The sequence below is a fragment of the Hyla sarda genome, chromosome 6 (genome assembly GCF_029499605.1).
Source record: "Hyla sarda isolate aHylSar1 chromosome 6, aHylSar1.hap1, whole genome shotgun sequence".
Classification (NCBI taxonomy): Eukaryota; Metazoa; Chordata; class Amphibia; order Anura; family Hylidae; genus Hyla; species Hyla sarda.
The window spans coordinates 106,617,915-106,639,188 of record NC_079194.1 but is presented as its reverse complement, the minus strand read 5'-3'; the positions used below and the strand labels follow the sequence as shown (position 1 = coordinate 106,639,188).

Below are 21,274 nucleotides of genomic sequence, written 5' to 3'. Positions count from 1 at the left end.
GGTGGATTTACCCATAATCCTATAGTGCCCCGGAATCAACAGAACAGTGGTAGACTACAGAGGCAGTCCCCTATGCTGCCAAATCCCATATGATCCTGACAGTAGAGGGAAACATTACGGAATGGCATACAATAAAGTTATTAGTTATGTCTCTTTTTATCTTGGGAGAGACATAACAAGTGCATCCAGCGAGTGATTCCAAGGGAGGCTGTGGGTATGAATGTCATATATATGATAACGATGACTGCCATTATACAGGGAAGGGAGGGTGGGAGGTCATGGGCCATTATTGCTATGAGAGGCCATAGCTGTCCATACATGTTTTGCAGTCCTGTATAATAGGCCATACACATACCTGTTGGCAAAACACTTATTTTGCCAAAGCAATTCTAACTAATGCACCCACACAAATGCATGCTCAATTCAGCTGAGTGTGTTTTTTTCCAAATGGAAAGGGGGAGAAGACTATTTCCAAACTCCCCTGGCAATAGGTTATCTCACCATGAATAAAAGGATCAGGCAATTGAAATCAAACATGCCTAATCCTTCTCTTCCTGATGTCTGCAAATAGGCAGAAGAATCAGGAGACCACCATACACATCAAATGATCAGCTGGTCCCACCAGATTAAGAGATTCAGTGTTTTGTTTTTTTTAAAGGGGTATTCCAGGAAAAAAAAACTTTTTTTTATATATCAACTGGCTCCAGAAAGTTAAACAGATTTGTAAATTATTTCTATTAAAAAATCTTAATCCTTCCAATAATTATCAGCTGCTGAATATGAGTTGTTCTTTTCTGTCTGGCATCAGATTGTCAATCTGAAGAAGGGGTATGCTAATCCCGAAACACGTTGTTGTGTACCAATAAAGCTTGAACTTATAGTCACTTCCATGACTTGGTTGTGAGATCTCTTAGGATCCCCGAGCGCCTCGTAAAAGGTCACTTTTTTCCTACTATCAAGTTCACCTATAGGATCTCTCACTGGACCTATCCTGAGACCTGCGGGCCTGCACGGATTCCTTTATCATTACCGATATCAGATTGAGGTTACATGCATATATAATAAACGCTCCAGGTGAGCGGCCACCTATTAGACCCCCCCACCCGTCCTAACTCCATGTGGGGTATTATTCGCTATCTAGGGTAATGCACTAGGCGCCTCCTTGGGACTTCTCTTTTTTCTTTGTCTAAACCTTGGGAATGTCCAAATTGGATCCAATTACACATTTTCCCTCTCCAATGTCATGTGACTTATTAGTGTTACAAGGTCTCAGGTGTGAATGGGGAGCAGGTGTCTTAAATTTGGTGTTATTGCTCTCACACTCTCTAATACTGGTCACTGTAAATTCAAAATGGCATCTCATTTCAAAGAACTCTCTGAGGGTCTGAAAAAAAAATAAGAATAAAGAATTCTTGCACTACATAAAAATGGCTATAAGAAGGTTGCCGAGACTCTGAAACTGAGCTGCAGCACAGTGGGCAAGACCATACAGCGGGTTTCACAGGACAGGTTACACTGAAAACAGGCCTCCCATGGTTCACCAAAGAAGGTGAGGGCATGTGCTCAGCGTCATATCCAGAGGTTGTCTTTCGGAAATAGATGTATGAGTGCTACCAGAATTGCTGCAGGGGTTGAAGGGGTTGGGGGGGGGTAATCCTGTCAGTGCTCAAATCATACACAGCACAATTGATCAAATTGATCTGCATGGCTGTCATCCAAGAAGGAAGCCTCGTATAAAGATGAAGCACAAGAAAGCCTGAAAACAGTTTTCTGAAGAAAAGCAGACTAAGGATGTGGATTACTGGAATCATGCCATGTGGTCCAATGAGACAAACTTATTTTTTTTTTTAGATGATGTCAAGCGTTTCTGGCGGCAGCCAAGTGAGGAGTAACATGGTGGTGGGAGTGTCATGGTCTGGGCCTGCATGAGTGCTGCAGGCACTGAGGAGCTACAGTTCATTGAGGGAATTATAATTGTTAACATGTACTGTGACATACTGAAGCAGAGCATAATCCCCTCTCTTCAGAGCATCTGTGGAGCATCCTCAAATGAATGGTTAGGAATTACTCTAACATCCACCAGCTCTGTGAAGTTGTCAAGGAGGAGTGGAAGAGGACTACAGTGGTAACCTGGTGAACTCCATGCATCGCTGGAAAATAATGGTGGCCACACAAAAAGATGACACTTTGGGCCCAATTTGGACAATTCTATGTAGGGGTATAATCACTTTTGTTGCCAAGGTTTAGACATTAATGTCTGTGTGTTGAGTTATTTTGAGGGGACACAAGATTTAACACTGTTATACAGGCTGTGCACTCACTACATTACATTGTAGCAGAGGGTCATTTCTTCAGTGTTGTCACATAAATAACATTTTCACAAACATTTGAGGGGTGAACTCCCTTATGGGAAATACTGTGTGTGTGTGTGTGTGTGTGTGTATATATATTATGTTAGGATTGGACTCACTTATGTGAAACACTGCATATCATCACCATCAGGTCATTTTACTGTTGACCCAGTGTATCTACTATGAAACGGTTAAAACTGGGTATTCACAACATTACATTGAATTGTTTAGACATTCCATACAAAATATACAGAGTCAAAAGTTAGTAAACCTGTTTTCATTTTATCGGTTTGAGAAGTGACTGCGGCTGAGTTCACATTTGTGTGGGAGGTCCGTTCTGGGCTGGATAAGAGAGGTGCAGTCTGTTGTACAGCAGACAAGACACCAACAGATCCTGAGAGATTACATTGACTTCAAGGGATTCTGTTGAGTTTCCATCTGTGTCCATTTAATGTGTCCATTGATTTGAATACTGCTTGTATTTGTGAACCTAGCCAAAGTTCTGAACTTTCAAGTTTTTAAGGATTTGTAGATAATATAGTTAGATGATTCATGATAGGTAGGCAATTTATGGATACAGATAAGATAAATAGATGATAGGTGATACATAATAGATATATAGACATATATTAACATAGATAGATATGAGAAAGATAGATAGATGGATAGATAGACAGACAGACAGACAGACAGATAGATAGATAGATAGATAGATAGATAGATAGATAGATAGATATGATATAGATAGATAGATAGGAAATAGATAGATAAATAGATATGATATAGATAGATAGGAAATAGATAAATAGATAGAGAAACATGAGCTAGATATGAGATAGATAGAGATAGATAGATAGATATTAGATAGATAGGAGATAGATGATAGATAGATAGATACATAGATAGATATAAAGATAGATAGATAGGCAGTGCACAATTAAAGATGGATGAATGGTCCTATAACAAACACACACACACACACACACACACACACATATACTGTACAAAGAGGTTTAAAAAAAAATGCAGAAACAGATGGAATGTTTGAGTTTTGCAATAGCAGGGCTGGTAGACACATCTGGATTAACAGTCAGCACTGTATGCAAATAGTCCCAGCTCCCTGGCACAGCCCCCACTTCCACCTCCAACAATCAATGTCCTGGTATGGAGCCCTGCACGAGAAGGTGAAAAAATGGATACTCTGCAAACCTATTTATAGGAGCGATGTGGTAGAATGCACTGAAAATCTGCAGCTACAATAAGGCTGAGGATATTAATCATTCGTTTTCATGGATGAGTGTTTTTGGGGCTGCAAAATGTATATGAGTAAAAAGGATACAGGAAAAGAAACCAAAAGAATTGAGCGCCTGCACAGGTTGATGTGATATACAGATATACAAAAGTTTGGGCACCCCAGGTAAAAATGTGTATTAATGTGCATAAAGAAGACAAGGAAAGATGGAAAAATCTCCAAAAGGCATCAAATTACAGATTAGACATTGTTATAATATGTCAACAAAAGTTAGATTTTATTTCCATCATTTACACTTTCAAAATAACAGAAAACAAAAAAAATGGTGTCTGCAAAAGTTTGGGCACCCTGCAGAGTTAATATCTTGTACTGCCCCCTTTGGCACGTATCACAGCTTGTAAACACTTTTTGTAGCCAGCCAAGAGTCTTTCAATTCTTGTTTGAGGTATCTTTGCCCATTCTTCCTTACAAAAGTCTTCCAGTTCTTTGAGATTTCTGGGCTGTCTGTCACTCACTGCTCTTTTAAGGTCTATCCATAGATTTTCAATTATGTTGAGGTCAGGAGATTGTGAAAGCCATGGCAAAACCTTCAGTTTACGCCTCTTGATGTAATCCCCCGTGGATTTCGAGGTGTGTTTAGGATCATTATCCATTTGTAGAAGCCATCCTCTCTTTAACTTCAGCTTTTTCACAGATGGCATCAAGTTAGCAAAATCCAAAATTTGCTGAAATTTTATTGAATCCATTTTTCCTTCTACTCGTGAGATGTTCCCTGTGCCACTGGCTGCAATACTACCCCAAAGAATGATTGATCCACCCCCATGCTTAACAGTTGGACAGAGGTTCTTTTCATTAAATTCTGTTCCCCTTATTCTCCAAACGTACCTTTGCTCATTCCGGCCAAAAAATTCAATTTTAACCTCATCGGTCCACAGAACTTGTTTCCAAAATGCATCAAGCTTGTCTATATGTTCATTTGCAAAGTTCAAACGCTGATTTTTGTGGTAAAGACGTAGAAGAGGTTTCCTTCTGATGACTCTTCCATGAAGACCATATTTGTACAAGTATGTCTTTATAGTGGAATAGTGTACCACAACTCCAGTGTCTGCCAGATCTTTCTGGAGGGATTGTATAGTCAAACGTGGGTTTTGAATAGTTTTTCTCACAATCCTGCGAGCTGTTCTGTCTGAAATTTTTCTTGGTCTTCCAGATCTTGTTTTAACTTCCACTGTTCCTGATGACTGCCATTTCTTAATTACATTCCAAACAGACGATATTGACATCTGAAAATGTTTTGCTATCTTCTTATAGCCTTCTCCAGCTTTGTGAGCATCAACTATTTTCAGTTTCAGATTTCTAGACAACTGCTTAGAAGAACCCATGGTGCTGATTGTTGGGGCAAGGTCAAATGAGTCTGGGCATTTAAAACCTTTGAGATTGACATCACCTGGTCTTCCCAGATGATGATTGAGAACAATCCATGACACTGGCAGGTCTCAGCTTTGCAAAGGGGGCAGTGCATGCTATAAATTCTGCAGGGTAACCAAACTTTTGCAGACGCCATTTTTTTTTTGTTTTCTGTTATTTTGAAAGTGTAAATGATGGAAATAACATCTAACTTTTGTTGACATATTATAAGAATATATAATCTTTGATGCCTTTTGGAGATTTTCCCATCTTTCTTTGGCTTCTTTATGCACATTAATACAAATTTTTACCTGGGGTGCCCAAACTTTTGATCCCCAGTGTATATCTTATCATACACCCCCACGTGTTCATCAATTAAAGGGACAGTCCACACTTGTCATATTATTTCATAGCAAATCAGCTGTTTCAAAAATGACTGGTATTGGTTTTTCGGGTTGCCTGCAAAACAGCACAGACATTAACAAATAAATCAAAACTGCGATTATCTGTGGTAAGGTCACATCAGGCCACATCATGTGCCTGCGCCATGGCCTATGTGGGGAACTCTCCCTTAGGCGGATGACATAACCATCTCTGTACTTGCAGTGATGTTAAGAATCAAGGCTTTCAGATAAGAACAAAGCTGTACTCATTTTGCAGCCTCTCCAACCTCTTACCATACTCTCAAGTTATACAGTAAAACCTCTTTGAGACACCTACCCAATATTGCATTAAAAAATTAGTCTTCTATAAGGTGGTGGTCTCATGAAAACAATTGGCTACCACACATAATGTATGTTGGACTAAAAATCTGTCTGATTGAATCCGGTCTGGATAAAGGGGTGGTCTTCTCAAAGAGGTGGTCTTTTAAAGAGGTTTCCCTGTACATGACAGACTAAGTTACACAGCAAACTGCCAAGTTCCCATGCAAGAGGTATGCCCAAAAAGAGGGGTAATGTCTTTCTTCACTTGGTGAAAAGATTCAATTCAATTCAATGTCAGAGTTACTTGTTGGCACCCCACCACCAAAGGGTGCATTTACACCACATTTTTGCAATATGGCAGCCGGATCCTGCAGGAGAATTTAAAAACCATCTGCTGTCCCTAGACCTCCGCCACACCCCATTCATGTGAATGAGCCAGACAGAGTCAGATATGGGTCTGCCGATGAAAAAATAATAGTTATAGCTTTTAGAAGGCGAGTAGAAAAAAACTAAAACAAAAAGGACTGTGTCCTTAAGGCGTTAATAATCTTTTAATTTTGTTTATATTTGCACCAATTTCCCCATACAGCTAACTGGGAACAACCAATATCTTTTTATCACGCAATGTGTTGGATTTCCTTCTTAAAAGGTTCGGTAATGTTTTCTATTGTTTATATGGACATGTTTACTTTCTAGTAGCCAAGACCACAGCTTGGTAAAGTCCGAACACCCTTTCCATTATAACTAGGAACTAATCTGACACGCCAATATTTGTTTTAGAAACGTAAATTACAACGAGGATCCACATTGGAATCTTCAGAGAATGTCTTTTTTTTCCTTACTGTTGCACATGAGTCTTACTATACAGCACTTCCATTTTACTTAGAAACAAGAAAGTCTGGGGTTATAGGCTCCAGAAAGATATGGGTTGTGCTGGAAAAGAAGAATTGTTAAAAGATGAGATACATCTATTTACTAATTTTAAGAGTAACCACCATCTAATACATAGCAAATCATCTGACTGGTCCCATTAGGCTGGATTCACACTACGTTTTCTCCCATACGGGAGCGCATACGGCAGGGGGGAGCTAAAACCTTGCGCTCCCGTATGTCACCGTATGCGCTCCCATATGTCATTCATTTCAATGAGCCGGCCGGAGTGAAACGTTCGGTCCGATCGGCTCATTATTGCGCCGTATGCGCTTTTACAACCGGACCTAAAACTGTGGTCAACCACGGTTTTAGGTCCGGTTGTAAAAGCGCATACGGCGCAAAAATGGGCCGACCGGACCGAACGTTTCACTCCGGCCGGCTCATTGAAATGAATGACATACGGGAGCGCATACGGTGACATACGGGAGCGCAAGGTTTTAGCTCCCCCCTGCCGTATGCGCTCCCGTATGGGAGAAAACGTAGTGTGAACCCAGCCTTACACTACATTTCTCCTGTAATGGCCACTGCATGGGAAATAAGCGCCTGGCCACCTTAATCCACAGCTATTTGCTGGGGATCCTGGGGTCAGACAACTATGTTATGCTGCATTTGCTCATAGCAACCAGTCAAGATTCCAATATGATAAACAGATAATAGAAGACAAGTCCGGAGCACTCACCAGAGATTTTCATAGATGAATCTTTATTGAAGTAAAGACTATTACAGGTAAAACTCTGTAGCAGTGTGGAGTGGAGGCATTAGGGTACACCAGGCTCAGGTGTATGCTAATGCCTCTGCTCCACACTGCTACAGAGTTTTACCTGTAATACTCTTTACTTCAATAAAGCTTCATCTATCAAGATCCCTGGTGAGTGCTCTGGACTTGTCTTCTTTTATCTTTTTATCATATTGTAACTTTCATTCACCCATGCAGCACTGCCTGTCTTGATGTTTTGCCACCCTCTCACTCCTCGCATACACCATTGCATACACCCCCCCCCCCCCCCGAGTTTTTAACGACTTGAGCCCACTCCATACCTGGCTGATTTCAGTACCCAGGGGCTGCTGCTAATAGCCCGGCATGGGGTGATCGCCGTGGCCGGCTATTAACCCTTTAGGTTTCCGCAGCATCTAAAAGGACCTGTTAACCATCCCTGGTGGTTAACCATCCCTGGTGGGGTGGATCACACTGTGGAGGTAGCCAGAGGGCTTACTTCTCATTCTAGCTGTCCCCATGGATCTGCATTTGATTGAGGCATTTGATTGATTCAGGCTCAACCAAATGAACACAGATCAATGGAGTTCAATAGAACTGCATTGATCTGTATGATGAATCTAATGATTCCTCCTAATAAAGTGTATTTTAAAAAAAAGAAAAAGTTTAATAAAAGTTTTAAAAAACACCCATTAACCCCTTCCATAGTAAAAGTTCATATCACCCCCTTTTCCCATTTTTCATAAAAAAATAATGTAAACATAATAAAAATTAACATATTTAGTATTGGCGCATGCATAATTGTCCGAACTATTAAAATATAACATTATATATCCCGTACGGTCAATGGCTTTAACGTAAAAAAAAAAAAAACATATCACATAATTGCGTTTTTTATGTTTATAACATCATATCCCAGAAAAAATGAAGGGAAAAGTGTTCAAAAAGTCAGATCAATACCAACATGGCACCGATACAAACAGCAGATTACAGCCCAAAAAATGTGCCATCATACAGCCCAGTATATGGAAAAAGAAAAATGTTATAGGGGTCAGGAAATTTTTATTTTTTTATTTTTTTTTGAATTAGTAAAACATGACAGAAACTAAACAAATTTGGTATTGGTGTAATCAGGCCGACGAAAAGTATTAAAATAACATGTAAGTTTGACCACAAGGTGAATGGCGAAAAAATTATTTTACCTCACAAATAATTTTTTTTTGGTTTCAGAGCATTAGTTATGGAAAAATGAAAGTATAATTGGCCCCACAACAAACAAGTGTCATATGGGTCTGTAGATGGAAAAATAAGAATTATGGCTATAATAGGGCGAGGAGGAAATAATATAAGTGCAGAAACTAATAAAGACCTTATTTACAGACTATTTTGATTGAAATTATTTTGTCTACCAGGACAAGTGGATTTTCATGAGGGACAAGTAGATTGTGTTCCGTTTTAGTCCCTTGGACAAGTAGTTCTTTTTTTAAACTCCACACCCCTGACCTCTATGGGAGAGGCGGGGATGCATCATTCATGTATCCCCACCTCTCCTATAGAGCTGTATGGGAGGGGGCGTGCCATTGACCTCAGTGAGGTTGACGACATGCGCATAAGCCAGCAAACAGCGCGTCAATGCCCAGCCCGTTTGGCAGATTGCTGGGACCCCCCGCAAACAGACACTTATCCTGTGGATAGGAGATAAATGTCTTTACACTGCAGATGTCCTTTAAGTCTTATCTACATATTAACAGAAAGGCTTATAACTCAGAGCTGGAAAGGACTATGGAGATTAAAAAAGATGATAGAAATGTAAGAATCCAAGTAGTTACTATAGCATCTCTTCCACATTCCCAAAATCAATTTTTCCCGGACCAAAATACTACACAGAAAACATTACAATCTGGACAGAAGCAAGCACAGTGCCCATGTCATTGGTAAATCTAATTTGTCTTGTCATGCAGAGTACCTTACCAAATCTCATAATGCGGATAAAGTTTTCTATTAGCACAACAAAAACCCATAACTAGTCCATACATCTTATGAATGAAAAACTCCAGAATGAGCAGCCAGGCATGAGCTCTTCAAAACAGCCTATTGTGTTGTTTTACATAGTTTAAAAAAAAAAAATACCATAGATGTTAATAGGAGTTGTGTAAAAATCGTAAATCTCTGTGCTGCACTGTTTCCACATCCCCTATTAGCATCAATGGTAGATTTGTAAACTGCGTAAAACAGCTGGCTAGGCAGTTTTTTAGATCACAGCCACACCTGGCTGCTGCAACCAGGCCTGTATTCCTTCGAAAAATACCTATTATTTCACCAAACTTCTGACAGGTCATAGGGACATGCAAAAAGTTTTGATTGGTAGAGGTTTGATATCCCCCACCGATTTCTAAAATGAAGGGGAAAAAGGAGTGTGCTGCACATAAAATGCATCTTTATTTCTACTCTGCACACACTCTGCAAGCAGATTTATTATGAAAGTCAATTGGACTTCCGGTAAATCCATATAATGCTCGCTCTGGTTTCCCGAAGTTTGAAGGGGCACAGCGCATGCAGCCAAGCGTTTCTACCCCTTCCTTTTAGCGATTGACAGGGGTCTCAACACCCAGACCCCTACTGATCAAAGCTTCTGAAATGGCACTATGACAAGTCAGACAATTGATGAAATGATAGGTACAGTTTTACAGAATGCTATTAGTGGAATTCATGTTGTCTCATTGTCATTATGCCCCTTCCCTTAGCTTCCATTATGACCGGATAGAAAAACGTTACTACAGAACAAATGACTCTGCAGACTATTTGACAGTAAAGGAGTTATATAATCTGTACAAGTTTTCATTTTGATTGTTTTGATTCATTAGATTCACCAGCCGTTGGCAGTCCAGGCATGCTGGAAGTTGGAGTTTTGCAACAGCTGGAGGTCCACAGTTTGGAGATGTAGGCACTAAGGCTAAACTTACATCATGTTTTAGTACTTCTGTGGGAAGCATACATAGAGCCTTACATGCCCATTGACTTTATTGGGCCTAATAGAGTCTATTTTCAGAACGTATGTTTTCTGTGCAATACTAGAAAACGTACTAGACCACATTTCTGAGTCCTGCACAGGTGATGTTTGAAAAATGGTCCAAACAGAGTCATAAATAGACTTAATGGGCTCAATTAGTTTACCTGTCATTTGCAAAAACATTTTCTATAATGTAGATAATACCAATAATGTATATTTGTAATATATATCAGTTTGAAAAAGTGTATATTTTTGGGTAAAAAATGCTGTCTTTGACCTGCAGCTTTTATAGCCTGTGTAGGGCCGGATCATCATTGGCACTCATGGAGCGCCTGCTCGCAGGGGGCCCCCGTCACATTCGGGACATCCCTGTGTCCCGAAAAATCTTTTCAGGACACAAGGATGTCCCGACGGTTACCTCTCTGCGGCGGTCCGAGTGTTAACTTTAAAAACGCAGGGGCCGCTGGGAGGTCGAGCACACAGGGACGTCGCTGACGTCCCTGCGTGCGCCCATAGGAGAAAAGCAGAGCAGTGAGGAGGACGCGCGCGCATGGTATGTGACCAGCGGCACGTCATCTTCGGTGTTCCGACCTCCGCTCCTCCAGTCCCGGGATATACTGCTATGGCAGTAGATCGTGACCACGGTCCGGAGGAGCGGTGGTCGGAACACTGAGGCAAACATGCATACAGCTTCCAGCCATACACTGTATATTGCTGAAGGCTGTATGTCTGTGGGGGAACTGTACTGCACCTAATGTGGGGAACTATATTGCCAACCTAATGTGGGGAACTATACTGCACATAATGTGGGGAAACTATACTACACCTAATGTGGGGGAACTATACTGCACCTAATGTGGGGGAACTATACTACACCTAATGTGGGGGAACTATACTGCACCTAATGTGGGGGAACTATACTGCATCTAATGTGGGGAAAATATACTGCACTTAATGTGGGGGAACTATACTGCACTTAATGTGGGGGAACTATACTGCACTTACTGTGGGGGAAGCTATGCTGCAAATAATGTGGGAGAACTGTACTGCACCTAATGTTGGGAACTATACTGCACCTAATGTCGGGGAACTGTACTGCACCTAATGTGGGGAACTATACTGCACCTACTGTGGGGGGGAACTATACTGCACCTAATGTGGAGGGAACTATACTGCACCTAATGTGGGAGAACTATACTGCACCCAATGTTGGGAACTATACTGCACCTAATGTCAGGGAACTGTACTGCACCTAATGTGGGGGGAACTATACTGCACCTAATGTGGGGGGAAGTATACTGCACCTAATGTGGGGGAAACTATACTGCAGCTAATGTGGGGGGAACTATACTGCACCTAATGTGGGGGAACTGTACTGTACCTAATGTGGGGAACTATACTGCATCTAATGTGGGGGACTATACTGCACCTAATGTGGGGGAACTATACTGCACCTAATGTGAGGAACTATACTGCACCTAATGTGGGGGAACTATACTGCACCTAATGTGGGGGAACTATACTGCACCCAATGTGGAGAACTATACTGCACCTAATGTGGGGGAACTATACTGCACCTAATGTGGGGGAACTTTACTGCACCTAATGTGGGGGAACTATATTGCACCTAATGTGGGGGAACTGTACTGCACCTAATGTGGGGGAACTATACTGCACTTACAAATATTCATAAAATATTATTTTCTACATTATATAAAAAGTTTTCGCTAACAACAGGTACACTTTAAAGTCAATGGGGTCATAGACCTCTACGTTGGCTTCCTGTCTTGACAGCTTGCTAAATTTCTACAAGGTTCACTCATCACTAATAATGACATATCACAAAGGCAGCCCAAGAAACTGAATATTCTTTAATGTCAGTCAGTCATCTGACCCAAACGTGTTTTTTTCGTGCTGAAGATAAAAACTGAAAACAGAAAGTCACAGCTTACTATGAGGTGATCTATCACTTATTTACAACAGTACAGAAAAAATGTCCTCCAGCCTCTTCAGTCACATTTCTTCATTTATTCTATCCAAACATGTACACATAAGACAAGATGTACAATTTCCAGAAGTTTTGAAGCCAATGAAAAAAAAGTTTTTTTTCCTGGTTTTTTTTTCAGAAAAATGGAAATTTTCAGAACAATGAACAAAAGAAAAAAATGAATAAAAAATTATTCTGTTACACGGGAGACATAAAATGCAAAAGGAAAATACTTGCAATGAAAGAACAGCCTAATCTGTAAATACCGTAATAAACTAAATTTGCTTTCAAAAAGCCTTTTGCTACAAATAGAACAATCCGCATTGTAAGGTTTTACATGCAACTTCAACTTGCAAAAATTTAAGTAAAGACAAAAAATAGGAATGGAATTTAATCTACCTTATTATCTGAACTACAGCTATCAAAAGGGGATATTGGAAAACTTGCAAAGATTCTCAATGTCTGTCATGAATGTTGTATAGTTTGAATACAGTGTTACAAACATTTAATTTATCATCATAAAAGAAGATATTCCATACTTTATTTTATTATTTTTTTTTGCAATTTTTCAGGAAGATTGTTTTGGAAAAAAAAGGGGAAAAAACTTTTTTCCCCCCATGTTTCAATTTTGTTATGTATCAAACATATAAACAAAAGTAGAACGCAGCAACAATTCAGCCCATGGCACAGTAAGATCTACTTTATATCATGGGTTAAAAGTTTGGGTAGAAACATTGCCATGGTGTATATACATGGATGCAACAGATAAAGAAATGTGACTGAAGGAGCAGGAACTGGAGGATCAGTGGGAATCTGGTGAGCATTAGAACAGATACAGTGGGGGATCAGTAAAATAAGTAATGCTTTTTATTTTTGCCAGTGTGCCCCATTTAAATTATTTGTTATCCCACCAGACAATATTTTTGTTAACCCCAATAATTAAAGGTATTCTCTCAAGAATTAAAAGTTTCCCCTATCCCCAGCATAGGTGATACATAGCTAATTGGTGGGGGTTCAACTACTGGGCCCCCTATTGATCACAAGGAACAGGGGTCTTTTCTACCCAGGTGTGAATGGAGCGGCAGTCCAGCATAAACACTGCCAATCCAATCACTCTATAAGGGACTGACGAAGATAGCCAAATAAACACTCCCATAATGATAAGGTGATCTTGGGATAATAGCTTTAGGGCTTCTTCACACGAGTGGATTTCCTTTCAAATGGGGTCGGGGTCTCCAGGGCCCATTCGCAGCAGATTTTCAGCAGCGGATTTATGCTGTTGAAAATCCACAGCAGACCCTATTGACTTCAATGGGGTGTGCGGCGGGGATTTCCCTTTGTTGGGCCATTGTATCCTTTGTGTGACCTTTGTGATGGGTGAACTGTGGCGTTGACCCCCTGTTTCACTTTTTTTTTTTATTGTTCTGAATTATTTGCTAGAATCAATGGTTGAAGCTGCTACAAAATGTTAATAGAAAAAAAGTAGGAAAAAAATATCAGTATGCAGTATATGCCCAGTGCTGAGTGTTGTAGTTTTGCAACAGCTGTGGGTACATTGTTTGGGAAATTCCAGATACACTGTATCCGGCTGCTCTTACGGGCATAGCATCCGATGGGCAGGTGTATCCAGCGTGGGGCGCTCAGAGGTGACTGCCGGCGGTTTCAGGCAAACATCTCTTTGCGTGAAACCACCGTCAGTTGCCTCTGAGCGCCCCACGCTGGATACACCTGCCCATCGGATGCTACGCAATTGCTGTTTATTCTTTGTTCATTGCCCATTTTGAATCTACACTTCTTTGATCCTAGCACCACCGCGGGACACAAGTTTGTATCTGTTACCCATCAAGTGTATCCTTTACTGTTCCGTGGATAATATCTTTATTTCTATACCAGTGGTGGTGCCACTCGCATTTCTGCTCTGGCATACATTGTTTGGGAAACACTGCTCTAATGTATGTGTGTGTGTGCATATATATATATATATATATATTTACACACACACACACACACACACACACACACACACACACACACACACTGTATATACTCGAGTATAAGCCGAGTTTTTCAGACTTAGTAGTTAAGTCGGTTCAGGCATAACGGTGGGGGGGTCCATCTTCATCAGGAGGCCTCCTTCTCCACTTAGGGACAGCCCCAGACTCATCCAGGGTAGAGGGATGCTGCAGGGACCGTCTGTGCAGGGACCGTCCGCAGCATACAAGTGGAGAGGGTGAGCCGGTCCGAGCCGTCCACCTTCACCATGAAGCCCTCTTCTCTGCTCCGGGCCGGCCCCAGACTAGTGATGCTGGGGTAGGGACGCTGCTGCGCATTGACGCCGCAGCGCAGGGATGGCCGCACGCAGAAGAGGTCACGGACGTGCCCCTTTCCTGGCTGCTAGGCAACAGGATAAGATCAACCGCCGCTGAGAGCTACAATTGGAGAGGTGAATAAACGCAAAGAGATTGGGATGATGATGGGGGAAGGGGGGGGATGGATGTTGGCAGGGGGGGATGGTGTTTGTGGTAGTGGATGATGACAGGTGGGGGATGGATGATGACAGGAGGGGATGGGTGTTTGTGGCAGTGGATGATGATAGGCTTATACTCAAAAGGAAATCCGCTAGTGTGAATGAGCCTTTAAAGGGGTACTCCACCCCTAAACATCATATCCCCTATTCAAAGGGTAGGGGATAAGATATCTGATCAGGGGGGTCCCACCGATAGGGCGATTTCCCTGCTGCACCCGGCATTCATTTAGAGTGTCGGGTGCAGCGCCGGAGGCTCGTGTTGTCACGGCCGTGCCCCGCTCGTGATGTCACGCCCACTCAATGCAAGTCTATGGGAGGGAGCGTCCCCTATCCTCCTCATTAACATTTGAAGAAGAAGAAGAATATCAGTGGAACAAAAGTGGAAATATCCAAATTTTGCCCATATTGTCTATAGGAAGAATAACTAGCTGATTGTGGGGGCCCAACTTTTGGGACCCTCATTGATCCCAGAAACAGAAGATAAATGTCCTGGCCAGTGTTCTATTTATTCTCTATTGGACTTCTCTGGGCTCAGTGTTTTGGACTGGGAAAATTGCAGCAAGGACAGGACTGTGACTACTTACCTGGGACCCAGTGGCTTTTTTAAGCTATGATTTCTCTGAAACATACAGGCATTTCAGAGTAAATCATAGTATCTTGGCATCCAGCTGCCTAAATCAGCTGCCTGTAGTTTGGGCAACATAAAATGGGTGACATGTTCCCTTTAAATTTTTATGAAAAAAAAAAAAAAAGATAAATATCTAATTTTTTTTTTTTATATCGCATACATATTACATGTACCATATATACTCGAGTATAAGCTGACCTGAATATAAGCCAAGTCCCTAATTTCACCCTGAAAACCTGGGAAAACCGTATTGACTCGACTATAAGCCTATCATCATCCACTGCCACAAACACCCATCCTCTCCTGTGATCATCCACTACCACAAACACCATTCACCCCCCCCCCCGCCATCATCCCTCCCCCTCCACCGTCATCATCCCACTCTATTAGCGTTTATTCACCTCCCCAGTTGTAGCTCTCGGCAGCGGCGGGTCTTATACTGTTGCCTAGTAGCCGGGGAAGAACACGTTCACAACGTCTGGTGCGCACGGCCATCCCTGCGCTGCGGCATCAATGCACGGCAGCGTCTTTACCCCAGCGTCACTAGTCCGGGGCCAGCCCGGAGCAGAGAAGAAGGCCTCCTGGCGAAGGTGGACGGCTCGGACCGACTCACACCCTCCACTGGTATGTGGACCGTCATTGCGCAGGTGGTCCCTGCAGCGTCCCCCTACCCTGGATGAGTCTGGGGCTAGCCCGACGCAGAGAAGGGGGCCTCCCGATGAAGATGGATGGCCCGGCCCACCCCCTCATCTTAACTATTATTCTTTTTTCACTCAAGTATAAGCCAAGTGCTGAAAAACTCGGCTTATACTCGAATATATATATATATATATATATATATATATATATATATACACATACACACAGATATATATATATATATATATATATATATATATATATATATGTACACACACATACGTTAGAGCAGTGTTTCCCAAACAGTGTACAGTGTACCTCCAGCTGTTGCAAAACTACAACACCCAGCACTGGGCATATACTGCATACTGATATTTTTTCCTACTTTTTTCTATTAACATTTTGTAGCAGCTTCAACCAATGATTCTAGCAAATAATTCAGAACAATAAAAAAAAGTGAAACAGGGGGTCAACGCCACAGTTCACCCATCACAAAGGTCACACAAAGGATACAATGGCACAACATGTTCTAGATATAGATCATCCATTGTTCGGTGTTAACTAGCAGGTGCCGCAGCCCTATGGCTATTTAGCAGGTTAAAATGTACCTGTCACCTTCAGAGGTGGCAGAACTGAGTTCATCATCAAACTGAATGTGTTACCTGAGGTTTGACATAGGACTGCCAATGAAGTTCCATTCAGTAGACTCAGTAAGTGTCAGGTGCCAGCGATGCTCCTATACCTTAGTGTTTTCACAGGACTCTCTTACGATTGGCTACAGTATAATGAAGCTTGGCACTGCCCATAATATGGCTGCCTCCAGAATTTGCAGGTGGGCACTTAGGGGGAGATTTATCAAAACCTGTCCAAAGGAAAAGTGTCCCAGTTGCCCATAGCAACCAATCAGATTGCTTCTTTCATTTTTAACAAGGCCTCTGAAAAATGAAAGAAGGGAGCTGATTGGTTGCTATGGGCAACTGGGACACTTTTCCTCTGGACAGGTTTTGATAAATCTCCCCCTTAGGGGGGAGATTTATCAAAACCTGTCCAGAGGAAAAGTTGCTCAGTTGCCCATAGCAACCAATCAGATCGCTTCTTTCATTTTTCAGAGGCCTTTTCAAAAGTGAAAGAAGCGATCTGATTGGTTGCTATGGGCAACTCAGCAACTTTTTCCTCCGGACAGGTTTTGATAAATATTCCCCTTAAAGACTGGATAGGCACATTGGTTTCATACACGGGGGGTGGGGTGGGGGTCATTATTTAGGAATAAAGTCAGTCCTAATAATAATGGTATAATAAAAACAAACATACATCATTGTTTCTAATAAACAAAATAATCCCGTCAACATCTCTACCTTTACATCCAAGTAAGGATCTGCAATGCAGTGTTCCCCAAGCAGTGGAGCTCCAGCTGTTTGCAAAACTACAACTCCCATCATGTCAGAACATAATAGGAGTTATAGCTTAGCAACAGCTGCAGCGATAGCGTTTGGGAACACTGCTATATGGGAAGTAACCCTAGGCAATCCGGATACAAATGTTTCCGAAAATAAATTGGTAAAAGTGGTAGTTACTTATTCGTAGATGGCAAAGCTGCCCCCATTGTTATAGATGAACTTTCTGGTGATGCCCTGATGCACGTTTGTTAAAAAAAATAATAATAATAATTATAAATAAATAAATTGCATCTCCCCTTTAAATGCTACATTATAACTCATTGATGGAATTCTACCAGGTTCTACAGCAGGAAAGGTCCCATAGACCAGTGTTTCCCAACTAGAGTGCCTCCAGCTGTTGCGAAACTACAACTCCCAGCATGCCCGGACAGCCTTTGGCTGTCCGGGCATGCTGGGAGTTGTCGTTTCGCAACAGCTGGAGGCACTCTAGTTGGGAAACACTGCAATAGACATTATAAGGCCATTCATTTGTTATTTTATCCCCTTGTTGTATGTATGACAGGGAGATACTCATGATCCCAGCGGAAGATTCTAGGTTGTAACAGTAATTTAGATGCAATACCATCGCCTCCATAGAACTTATACAGAACAATCCAGACTTTACTCTCCTGCCTAATATGGAATACATGTCACATGGAGAGTATAGAGTTATTGATACAGAGCTGCAATACACAGCACAAAGATACAATGTTGCAAAGTAAAAGAAATCAATGTCATGTTGTGACAAGCAGATATATTGTGATAAATGTCCCAGCTGTACACAGGAGGGGCACAGCTCAATCCCAGCAGATGTCACCGACCTGTAATTCAGAGGCTGACTCTTCAGCTCGTAGTATGTCTTGGGTTCTTCTTGGAAGTCTTCTCCAACCTCATAGTCCGCTACAATCCCCGATTCCGCCTGCATGTCGCCAGCTGTAACCGTAGCGGAGCGCAGTGTAGCAGAGTGCAGGCTGCTCCCTCCCCTGTGCTTCAGTAGTGACAGCCCCGAGCTCTGCTCTGATCCTGCCCGCACTGTACACACTATTCTGCTACTGACAGCAACTGGACTACTGGCGTCCCGGATGTCAACTGCCACCTAGTGGCTGCTTTTATGTTATAGACTAGGAATGGCAGAAATGCCTTCTGATTCAAACTTTTCTTTCTTTTTTCTTTCTTCTTTCCTTTCCTTTCTTGTTTCTTTCTTTCTTTTTTCCTTTCCTTTCCTTTCTTTCTTTCTCTTTCTTTCTTTCTTTCTTTCTTTCTTTTTTCCTCTTTCCTTTCCTTTCCTACTATTACTTTCTTTCTTCCCCCTTTTCTTTCTTACTTCCCTACTCTTCCTTTCTTTCTTTTCTTTTTCATTTCCTTTCATACTATTCATTTCTTTCTTTCTTTCTCTCTTTCTTTCTTTCTTTCTTTCTTCATTTCCTTCTTTCTTTCTTTCTTCCTTTCTTTCTTACTCTCTTTCTTCCTTCCTTCTCTACTCTTCCTTCCTTTCTTTCTTTCTTTCTCTTTTTTCTTCCTTCCTACCCTACTCTTCCTTCCTTCCTTACTCTTCCTTCCTTCCTTCCTTTCTTTCTTTCTCTTTTTTTCTTCCTTCCTTCCCTACTCTTCCTTTCTTTCTTACTTGCTTTCCTTTCTCTCTCTCTCTCTCTCTCTCTCTCTCTCTCTCTCTCTCTCTCTCTCTCTCTCTCTCTCTCTCTCTCTTTCTCTTTTTCTTTCTTTCCTTTTTCCTTTCCTTTCCTACTATTCCTTTCTTTCTTCCTTCCCTACTCTTCCTTTCTTTCTTTCATTTCTTCCTTCCCTACTCTTCCTTCCTTCCTTCCTTTTTTTCTTTAGTCTTCATTCTTTCCCTCCTCTTCCTTCCTTTCTTACTTTCTTTCTCCTTTCTTTGTTTCTTTCTTTTTTTCCCTTTCTTTTCTTCCTTCCCTACTCTTCGTTTCTTCATTCCTTTCTTTCTTTCTTTCTTTCTTCACATATTAATAAAGTGTTTTCCAGATGCAAAACTACAACTCCCAGTAACTTGTAAGGGATACAGTAGCTTTACTGAGGTAAGACAGATGGTACAGTCTATGCAGTTCAGCCAATATCCCAGAGAGGTGGCCAGTGACACAGGGAGACCTCGCAGGCTTGCTGGGACTTGCAGTGACTTGACATACTATAATGCAGGCCACGGTGACTATAGATGACTTGACTTGAGGTGGTGACAGACAATTGAGATTACTTGACTTACTTTAGGACCGACTGGTGGCTGCAGTAATTTAGACTTGAGGCCGCCAATGGCTGAACACGGGCACTGGAACACGACTGCACTGGACCTCAGCAGGAACTCAAGAGCATGGAAAGAGCAATGTGCTAAGAGAGCGATTGCAGCCCCCTCCCCTGGTTATATGGGGGCTGCGCAAGGAGCCCATAGGTCACTTGGGGGGTCACCTGGTCACTTGGGTTCTCTGGGTAACAGTACGATCATGTGGTACAGATTTAACCCCTTAAGGACCGGAGGTTTTTCCGTTTTTGCATTTTCGTTTTTTGCTCCTTGCCTTTAAAAAATCATAACTCTTTCAAATTTACACCTAAAAATCCATATGATGGCTTATTTTTTGCGCCACCAATTCTACTTTGTAATGACGTCAGTCATTTTGCCCAAAAATCTATGGTGAAGCGGGAAAAAAAATCATTGTGCGACAAAATTGAAAAAAAAACGCTGTTTTGTAACTTTTGGGGGCTTCCGTTTCTACGTAGTACATTTTTCGGTAAAAATGACACCTGATATGTATTCTGTAGGTCCATACGATTAAAATGATACCCTACTTATATAGGTTTGATTTTGTCGGACTTCTGTAAAAAATCATAACTACATGCAGGAAAATTAATACGTTTAAAATTGTCATCTTCTGACCCCTATAACTTTTTTATTTTTCCGTGTATGGGGCGGTATGAGGGCTCATTTTTTGCGCCGTGATCTGAAGTTTTTAACGGTACCATTTTTGTATTGATAGGACTTATTAATCACTTTTTATTCATTTTTAAATGATATAAAAAGTGACCAAAAATTCACTATTTTGGACTTTGGAATTTTTTTGCGCGCACGCCATTGACCGAGCGGTTTAATTAATGATATATTTTTATAATTCGGACATTTCCGCACGCGGTGATACCACATATGTTTATTTTAATTTTTATTTACACTGTGTTTTTTTTTTTATTGGAAAAGGGGGGTGATTCAAACTTTTAATAGGGGAGGAGTTAAATGATCTTTATTCACTTTTTTTTTTCACTTTTTTTGTGCAGTGTTATAGGTCCCATAGGGACCTATAACACTGCACACACTGATCTTCTATGTTGATCACTGGTTTCTCATAAGAAACCAGTGATCAGCGATTCTGCCGCATGACTGCTCATGCCTGGATCTCAGGCACTGAGCAGTCATTCGGCGATCGGACAGCGAGGAGGCAGGAAGGGGCCCTCCCGCTGTCCTGTCAGCTGTTCGGGATGCCGCGATTAGCCGCGGCTATCCCGAACAGCCCGACTGAGATAGCCGGGAACTTTCACTTTCACTTTTAGCCGCGCGGCTCAGCTTTGAGCGCGCGGCTAAAGGGTTAATAGCGCGCGGCGCCGCGATCGGCGCTGCGCGCTATTAGAGGCGGGTCCCGGCTTCACTATGACGCCGGGCCCGCCATGATATGAC

At 41.7% G+C, this 21,274-nt stretch overlaps 1 protein-coding gene across 18 annotated transcripts in view; it reads right to left on the bottom strand.

The window, feature by feature from the left end:
- Positions 1 to 18,743, bottom strand: part of MITF (melanocyte inducing transcription factor) — a 294,122-nt gene extending 275,379 nt beyond the window's left edge. For 4 of the 18 annotated variants that reach the window (XM_056524590.1, XM_056524593.1, XM_056524596.1 and 1 more), the window contains exon 1: positions 18,411 to 18,738. In XM_056524590.1, the coding sequence (XP_056380565.1) occupies positions 18,411 to 18,514 (104 nt within the window). In that variant the 5' untranslated portion in view covers positions 18,515 to 18,738. Of the gene's footprint in view, positions 1 to 18,410 lie in introns of all 18 variants that reach the window. The other 14 variants (XM_056524599.1, XM_056524604.1, XM_056524609.1 and 11 more) reach the window with 8 other exon arrangements.
- Between the last annotated feature and the right edge of the window lie 2,531 nt (positions 18,744 to 21,274).